This window comes from Lycium ferocissimum, chromosome 10 (assembly GCF_029784015.1).
Source record: "Lycium ferocissimum isolate CSIRO_LF1 chromosome 10, AGI_CSIRO_Lferr_CH_V1, whole genome shotgun sequence".
NCBI lineage: Eukaryota > Viridiplantae > Streptophyta > Magnoliopsida > Solanales > Solanaceae > Lycium > Lycium ferocissimum.
This window is the reverse complement of record NC_081351.1, coordinates 22,777,366-22,787,144: the sequence shown is the minus strand read 5'-3', so window position 1 is coordinate 22,787,144 and position 9,779 is coordinate 22,777,366. Positions and strand designations below refer to the sequence as shown.

The following is a 9,779-nucleotide window of genomic DNA, read 5'->3' as shown; positions in this document are numbered from 1 at the left end:
CCGGTTTGAGTCTTGTTATCTATTCAAATTGTAAAGCTTCTTAGAAGCTCTTGTATGAGTGGAACCAGTTTTGGGAGGTACACGCATAATAAAAGTATTTATTCCGCATGTTGTATCAAATTAAGGTAGTTATCTGAAGGGTTCGCCCACCAGGGAGGGTTAGTGTGGGTGCCCGCATGATCCATGATTTGGGTCGTGACATGAATATAAGGAGCTACATATGAATAAGATAAAGAAAAGAGGTAAGACACGAGTATGATAATTGATGATGATGAGTTAAGTCTATAAAATCCTGAAGTGAGATATGATGCCCATGAAGTCAATGATTCTAAGTATGGTTCCATTGATGCTTCTTCTTGTGTACACTCACCTTAAAACGTTAGTCCCTTCAAGGTGAGATATGATGATTGTGATTACTCCATAATGTAATCGGGGGTCCACGACCTCATGTCACCCCGACATATCCATAGTTGCCTCCAAGTTCTAATGTACGCGTTATGATAAGTTTGTGTTAAGGTTATGATATGCCTATGCGATGTATGGTAATGTTAAGAATGATGTTGATTTCATTTATGTATATGTATGTATGTATGAATAGTATCGAGCCTGAGAGGGCCGAGTACGAATAGCATCGAGCCCGGAAGGGCCGAGTACGGATATCATCGAGCCCGGAAGGGCCGAGTACGAATGATACCGAGCCTATATGGCCGGATACGTGGCTGTACTGCTTTGTAATTTATTGCATATGTGAGCATGTGGATGTACAAATGTATCTCTAGGAGAATAAAGGGGTAAGTACGTATGTCGAACGTTTAAAAAAAAAGTATTGTGAGAAATGAACAGTTCTTTAATCTTATGCTATCCCTTATGCTCTTATCATGTATTGCTATTGTTGATGCCTTACATACTCGGTCTGATGTTCATACGGCGTACGTTTTTCTTTGAATGTTGTGTTCGTGCCTACGAGGTAGACGAGGGAGGCGACCGGATTCATAAAGTTACCCCGGCGGACGCTTGAGAGCACTCCCATTATTCGGAGGTGCCATTGCTTATTGTTTTGTGTATATGTATTTTGGGCACGGCGGGGTCCTGTCCCGTCCATATGTCTAGTACTCTAGTAGAGGCTCGTAGGTACGTACGTGTGGGTAGTATGGTCTCATAGTTTCTCATCGTATGTATATGCATATATTATTTTGGTAGACGAAGGGCTTATGTATATAAAGTAAATATGTTTCAAATGAAAAAAAAGATAGCTTTCTATGATTATGAGTATAAGAAATATGAATGAACGCAGGATGAGTAATAGAATGAGTGGTGCTCGGTGGTCAGCCCTGGGTACCCGTCATGGCCCTAGTCGGGTCGTGACACAAGATGCCCTCTTGTTTATTTCCAATGTCCACCTCTTAAATTGGCCAATGAGAGTTTAGCTAATGAAATGGGTAACCAAATCTAATTGGTGAAGGGTTTAGGCATGGGTGGGTTTGGCCGAGTAAGAAAGTAATTATATCAACTAATGCATGATTACTATATAATCACAGATGGGTTGCATGCAAAAATTACCCTAAATACGTACTAAGCTATCAGTAACCTAAAAAAATGGAGAGAACACCTAAGAGAAGAAGACTAAGTTTAGTGTAATGTGCATCTCCGGATGTCATAGAGAAGTTGTACCACACCAAAAAACAAAACTACAAAACCATGGAGGATGAACTAACTGAGCTAATACACAGGCTAATCAAGCTTAGAGGCAGAGACTGCGAGATGATACTCTTGCTTGACCCCCTTCCTCTTACCAAATCATATGAAATGTACGAGAAGCTCCTGAAGAATAAACCCCCCTCAAGTCTATGATACTGATGGTGACAATGAGTCAACAAAGGATAGCCCCTTACTTGATACTAGGGCGTTGCTTTTGGTGATGCGTACGCCAAGGTTCTTGATCTTTGAGGTGGTCAAGATTATTGGTAGGAATGGTTGGTGTGGGTGTTTTTGTCTAGATGCTATGTCATCTCTCATTTTTAGTTTTGTTGTGTTTTGTTTTAGCTTTGTTTTATCTTTGTTTGGAATGAAATGTTTGTTTTGCAATTACAATTCGTGTCTCTTTTAATATTTCTCTGCTTAATAGCTAACACGATGGAATAATTTAACTTGAAAACACTAAGACTAAACAAAATAATTAATTTTGATTTTACGAATTCTTATATTTTTTATTATTTTATACATATTAGATAATTTGATTAAAAATTGGCGAAATGCACTCAATGTAAAAAAGGAAAAGAAAAAAATAAGGTAGTAAAAAGGAAAATGTTCATAAATATGAGTAAGTAAAAACCCAATTCCATTGATCAAACACAGATTTACATAACAAAGATGAGTAAAAAACACTACATAAATATGAACATGCTTTTCTATGTCACCTAAATAGATTTTCACTTGCACTTGTTAGGAACTCAAGGGAAACTGTTTTTTTTTTAAAGGCGCGTAACTAGACTCGAACTCGGGACCTAAATGTTCTAAACTTAAGGCGAAACCATTATACTAGGGCAGATCAACCGCGTTTAAGAATCATCGTTAAATAGTTTTAGTCACTATGTTAGGCCTAACTATCATTTTACTCTTTAAAATGGAAAAGGAAAATGTTTATAAATATGTGTAAAAACCCAATTCATTGATCAAAAACCGATTCACATAACATAGATGAGTAAAAAACACTACTGCAGTGGTTGAAGACTCAACCATCTATAAAATGCACCCTTCAATGTAAGGCAAACCGAAAATCCAATAACAATAGGAAAAACATGTCTTACAAGGCCAACTAAATCACAATGACAATAACCAAAACACTACTACATTGGCTTAACTACTAAATTAGCAACATAACAGTAACTAGATACAATTAGACAAGGCCAAAGAGAATTTTTGCAACTAATACACATAGAACAACGATCACAAGTCTTTTGAATTTGGCTTTTTCACAGTCCCTCTCTTTCTTAGTCACCTTCAATTTTTGTTTCAATGAATCAATCTTGTCTCCAACATCCTTCATTTTGTGTTTCAATAGATCCCTCTCTTCTTCTACCTCTTTAAGCTTCTCCTTCAAAAGCTCAACCTCTGGAGAAGGATCAATCCATTTAAAATAACCACGCCCACCCTTATCCTACATAAAACGATAAGAAATTATGAACTCAAACAAAACAGAAAATTCAAGGCCGAAAATCAGATTTTGAAAAATCATATTTTGAAAGTAGCTAATCACTTTTGGAATCTTGCAACCAAAAAATCTACGACCTGGGTTGTTTGGAGTCCTTGAGGTTCTTACAAGACAAGAGTTACCGCAATTACAAATATCAAATTCCTTCGTATTCCCTGAAAATTGTGACATAGTTTGGGCTGGAAGGACGTTATATGGTCTTTTACAACGAGAAAGTGAAATAAAAAAAAAAAATTGGTTGAGGCTGGAAAGATGTTATACAATGTTATACAACCTATTTTATGACCAATGAAAAAAAAAGGAGTATAACCAAAAAAAAAAAAAAGGTGGAAGGATGTTATACAACCTATTTTATGACCAACTTATTATATGTTGTATAATAAGTTCTACTTTTTTCCTTACTATAGGTAATTGGTCATCATCTATTTGATTACCAATAAAACAACAAGAAATAAATAAATAAATAAAAACTAGGATTATACGTATATATATAGGTTGTATACTATATATATATATATATATATATATATATATATATATATATATATATATATATATATATATGGTATATATAGGTAATTGGTCATCATCTATTTGATAACCAATAAAACAACAAGGAATAAATAAATAAATAAATAGAAAATAGGAATATACGTATATCTATACTATATATGATGAAAGAGTGTAGAATTTGAATTTTTTAAATAGGATTATACGTGTATATATATATATATATATATATATATATATATATATATATATATATATATATATATACACACACTAGGTTCTACTTTTTTTCTTACTTTAGGTAATTGGTCAACAACTATTTGATGACCAATAAAACAACAAGCAAAATAAATAGAAAATAGGAATATACGTATATATATACTATATAAGAAAAGTATACATTCAAAAAGAATGCACGGTTTTCTCTAGTGATTGGCATTGAGAAGAAAAATGTAATAATGATCTTGGGTGAAGAGAGTAAAATTTTAATGAATTTGAAATTGGAAAAATAAAATTTTCAGAAAGGGCATAAACGTAAAAGACGACGATGGCATTTGTGCAATTTGTGCCAAAAGTCCACTTGAATTTACATTAATACCCCCAAAGAGGTGGAGTTGTGCCATTTTGGGTTGTACCAAATATAATTACCCTTTCATTTTATCCTTAATGAGATGATTTATAGTTATACAAAATCTATGACTTATTTTAGATCACAAATTTCAGAGATAGTTTATTATTTATTAAACTTCATGCCGAGTCAAAGTATATCACATAAATTGATCAGTCAGGTTCGGGCCGGTCTTTGGGAGAAAAAATTGGAGCCCCAAAAAATACTCAGACTAAGGTAGGCTGGACCACCTTTTTTTTTTTAACAAACTGAAATTGGTATAACATCACCAATATGATAGATATTTCGATCTTGAACTTTATTTTTTCAATCTGAAATTTTATAAAAATGAACTAATCTTCTTTTTTTTTTTTTTTTTTTTTTTTTTTTTTTACCAATTTTGGGGAAAAAATTGATTTTTCTCGAAACTGATTCAGACAAACTCCCTTGTTAAAATTTCTCAAATAAAAAAAACAAAGTAAGAAGTCGCATAAATCGGACAAATGAGAGCAAAGTTATAGTCGTTCAGTGTTTCAACCACTTACAACTAATCTTTTCCAATTACCAGATTACTTTTATGAGCCCGTTTGGATTGGCTTATAAGTTGGCTTATAAGTCTTTGGGAGTGTTTGGTCAAGTGAAAAGTCATTTTTTTGTGCTTAAAATAAGCTCAAAAAATAATTTGACCCATTTAACTTAGTTTATCTAAGGTAAAACTTGACTTATAAGGCTAAGTTGACCACCTTATTTTTTCTAACAAAATCCAAACTCTATGTCCTATTGACTTATGGTTCAGAAGTGACTACTAAAATACTTGCCGCTTTAAATTTTGATTTGTCTGCGAATTGCCCTTCTTTTGGGGTGGTCTTTAAATTTTGCCCCTCATGAACTTTAAAATTTGCCCTTTCAATCTTTCGAAAAATTTTAAAAAAAAATTCGCAAGCGAAAATTTCGCTATGCTAATACTTTTGTTAAGGAATTACCAAAGTTTTTTTTTTTTTTTTTTTTCCGGATAACTTTGATAATTCTTCACAAAGTTATGCCGGGTTTATGGATAAAGTGGATCCATGCCTACTATGTCAAAGAGTAGGATTTGACCAATTTAACGGTTTGGCCGGACTATTGGATGGTTAGACAAATTATTGGTTCTTGGAGAATCCAAGTGCATACTTCTTCTCAACCCGGAAAAAGCTTGATTCTAAATTCTTGCAATTATTAGGTAATCTCCGAAAGAAATGGTGTTTCAAATGCCACTCGAGATATATTTCACAATGTGATTGTTGCTTACATGGAAGATCGCTAATAGGATCATACAATGGGGCTTGAGTGTAGAACCAATTTGTGTTATGTGCAAGTGTTGTGATGAAGAAAGTTTGCCCATTAAAAGTATGCCCCCATCATAACTTTGTGAAGAAATTATCAAAGTTATTTCCGCATACTTATGCCAAGTCTTTAAATATGAGTATGCTTTCGTTCAAAATTTGTAATTCCTTAACAAAAAAGTATGCCGGTCCAGATACACGCGATTCAACCCTTGTCTTGCGATTTTTTTTTAATTTTGAGCGAGGGTTCGAACTGTCAAGGGCAAAAATTAAAGACCAATGAATATGAGGGGCATAATTTAAAGACCACAAATATGAGGGGCAAAATTTAAAGACCACCCCAAAAGAAGGGCACTCCGCGCAAAAAATTGTTGTCATTTTCTTAAAAATTTAACTAAAAATTGGGCTGGGCCGCTAACAGGGGCAGTATCATCCCGGTCATCTGGGCCAAAAATTGTGTCCAGCCCAACCCCTAATTTGGGCTGACCAGACCCATTTGACAACCATGTTTGCTAAGAGTGTATTTATCATAAGTAGTATAACAAAAAATGGAAATAATACTTTTATTTAAAGATAAGGAGTAGTAACATAAAGAATTAATGAATATAGTTTAAGTCAGAGTTGTTGATATCGCTTTACAAAGCGTTCTCATTATTATATAGTTTGTAATATTGAAATGCAAATAATTGCAAGAATCTCATAATAGAGAATATGCTCGTTGCCCCAAAAGGGCATCATCTGATACCTAAATAAAACAAGCAATTGCTCGAGAAAGTGATATAATATCGGGCCTCAAGCCTTCTTATTTTGCTTTATTTCTTAATTATCACATTTCTGACATGACTCATTGATATTGTCCTGTAATCTTGAGAAAGCTAGGGTTTACAACACTAAACCCTCCATCAATAACAAGATTATGCCCACTTAAGTACTTCCCTTCATCACTAGCAAGAAAAACAGCAGCATTAGCAACATCTTCTTTGTTATGGGGAATTCCTTTTAAATTCCCTATAGCACCTATCATTGCTTCATATCTTGCTTCAATTTCATTATCAACTTTATTACTTGACAATATAGCAAAAGGTGAAATGCAATTCACTCTTATCCCATGTAACCCTAATTCAGCAGCCAAATTCTTGCACATTCCCACAACTCCACATTTTGATGCAACATAAGTGTGTGATGCAAGTCCAGCCACTTCTGTGGAACAACTTGTTGTGAACAATATGCACCCTTTTTTACGAGGTACCATTACTTTGGCCACGTATTTGGCTCCCAAAAACGATCCGATTAAATTCACTGCAATTTTACGCTCTAGCTCAACGGTTTCCGTGTCCAAAATGCTTTTTATTGAGGTGTCGTAGATGCCAGCATTGTTATACATTATGTCAAGATGACCGAATTTTGAAATTGTAGCGTTGATCAAATTTTTCACGTCGTTTTCCTTGGAGACATCACAATGAATGTAATGGGCGTTTTCACCTATCTTGGTTGCAATTTCTTCACCCTGTGGATCTTGAATATCCGCAATGACGACTTTTGCACCATTCTCAACGAAGACACGGACTGTAGTTGCTCCAATACCACTTGCACCACCGGTGATAATAGCCACCTTGCCTTCCAACCTGAAAAAATGGCTTTCGAGATTTAACTTACATGCACTGACACAAATACTGCAAATGTATTTTTACATGACTAGACTTAACAGTGGTTTAGATCAAGGTTACTCGCCTATTTTTTCAGAGTATTGGTTTCACTTATTATCATAGTTGTTACCTTTAATTATACGTACATTTACACAAAAGAAGTTCCAATAAAGCATTCTTTTGTGATTTGAGCCCGATCTTTATCTGCTCTGATATCATTTTGAAGTATATGATCATCTCATCTCATCTAAAATTGTTAAACGGTTGGAAAGAGCTATTAGTCCTCAACACCAAGATATGTTCACATGCCAAGCTTAGTTTAACTCAAAGATGAAATACTTGCACGTCCATCATATTCTTGATATGACAAACTGCAAAGACTTCAAACTAATAAGAGAATAACAAAAGAACTGATAATAACAAGAAAAACAACAATACAAAAATAAATAAATAAATAAATAATGAATTTAGAGATAGCATAAAAATGGACTACCAAGAATAGTAATGTGAAAAAAGAGAACAAAAAGGAAGTAGAGTAAATGATAGTAACAAAAATACTAGACTATTTTAACACAAAACAAAAATAAAAAAGGGGTGAAAGAAACATTTTTTAACCTTCTCTTAGGAGCAGATACACATGAACTCTCATCCATTTTGCTTTTAGATGCCTGTGATGCTATAATAACTTCTGGTATCGATTATTTATAAGGTAATAATGGGAAATAAGTTCAGCACCGTTTATTTATGAGCTGCCAAACTTTCCTCTACACAGTATGACGTAGCTATTTTAGACATTATTAGATCAGTGGAAGGAAGGAGCGATAATTGAATCTGCTAGCTAGCTAGTTACGTTCTTGAAGTATACCTCCATGTGATGAATTAAAGACAAATTGGACAAATACTTTTGAACGTTTTAGATTTGAGTCAATTTAAATCTTTTGTTTTACACTTCCTCTATTTTATTTATGGTATAAATTAAACAAGCCCCCAAACTTGGCCTCATCTGGCAAGTATAACCTCCAATTTTGGGTGTGCACAAGTAGGCACCTCAACTGGCCTCCACTTTGTCAGTTGAACACTCCAACTTACAAAATGATCATCTAGACACCTCCAAAATTCATGTGTCACGTCAGCATTTGTGTTTACGTGTTCAACTTTATATAAGTTGAGGTGCTTACTTATGCACACCCAAAGTTGGAGGGCATACTTGCCAGCAGATGCCAAGTTTGAGGGCTTATTTATGTGTTATGCCTTATTTATTACAAGATAAGTTGTAAAAAATTCACAGTATTCAGTGTAGTTAACAAGTTGTAGTAGATTATTTATATTATTCTCCAGTTAAGTTACCGTCACATACACACAGTTATATGCAGTCAGCCTCTAAACAATTTGAAAGTTTCTGCCTTTTAACAATTTGAAAGTTTATGCCTTTAAACAATTTGAAAGTTTATACTGTCAATGAATAAAACATAAACCATATTAAATCATTCAAGTAAAGAAAAGCAAAAGTAAACTATGATGGCTTTATGCATGGTAAAGGGACAAGCTGTAAAATGGACTGCAATTTAATTGATGATGAATCAAATAAAAAAATAAAAAAAAGGTAAAGATTAAAGTCGGAGCTATATATGGTAGGGTAAATACTTTCTCGCACCCAATGTTTACACCAGATCATGTAGACTTGCTATAGTAAATTGACCTAATGAGGTGAAAATGTTTGTTAGTTAATCATGGTTAAGTGTTAAACTCACATATCAAACATTTATTGATGAATTCGTTCAAACACCAAGTATGAATAAGTTTTTATCATATAGGATATATTATGGTTGAGCAATTGAATGTAGAGATATCATAATTCTAATCTATTTATAGTACTGAAATAGTTGTTAGGGAAAGCTAACTAAATTGTCCTGCTTTTCCTGGATCTCTCTTCATGTTTTTGCACGCATGATTCCATTTCAGGGAGAGGGCACATGCACATTATAGTAGCTTGGATGATTAATATGTAAGATATCATTAAAATTACAATTTAATAATTAGTCGCTTTAGAATTAAATTCAAATATGCGAGACTAAAGTTGAAAAACCCGAATTCCAAACTTCATCATATGAGTCTAAAGTTGGAGACTGTCTAGCTTTACTTCAAACACAAATGTCTGAAATTTGCATAGTCCAGGTCTAAAGTTGGTTTAATGTTAAACTAAAACCCCTTCTAAGTAACCTTTCTAAATTTCTCTATTTATTCCATTATTTTGTGGATTTCTCCTAAATCCATTTGAATCATACTGAGATGATTTGAAAAAAGGCAGAGTGGAGTTTGGGAAGATTTACTTGCTAGTAAGGAAATTGCCAGTGATGATTGAAAATTGGATCCAAGTTATTTACGGTGAAATTTTGTTGTACAACAACTAAGAGGAAGAAGGAGGAGGAGCAACAAAGCTTTTAATTTGTCGCGCTTTAAAAATAATTCCTCTGCTTCATCTC

General features: G+C 33.8%; 2 protein-coding genes across 2 annotated transcripts; both read right to left on the bottom strand.

Moving 5' to 3' along the window:
• Positions 1-2,896: 2,896 nt before the first annotated feature.
• On the bottom strand, positions 2,897-3,382 carry LOC132034729 (uncharacterized). Its single transcript, XM_059425091.1, has 2 exons — positions 3,257-3,382; positions 2,897-3,157 (listed from the first exon to the last, which is right to left on the bottom strand). Exons 1-2 carry the CDS (start codon positions 3,380-3,382, stop codon positions 2,897-2,899), a joined length of 387 nt encoding a protein of 128 aa, XP_059281074.1.
• A 2,995-nt stretch (positions 3,383-6,377) lies between these two features.
• On the bottom strand, positions 6,378-7,959 carry LOC132035205 ((+)-borneol dehydrogenase 1-like). The gene is made up of 2 exons (XM_059425490.1): positions 7,912-7,959; positions 6,378-7,275 (listed from the first exon to the last, which is right to left on the bottom strand). Exons 1-2 carry the CDS (start codon positions 7,947-7,949, stop codon positions 6,495-6,497), a joined length of 819 nt encoding a protein of 272 aa, XP_059281473.1. The 5' UTR covers positions 7,950-7,959; the 3' UTR covers positions 6,378-6,494.
• Positions 7,960-9,779: the final 1,820 nt, after the last annotated feature.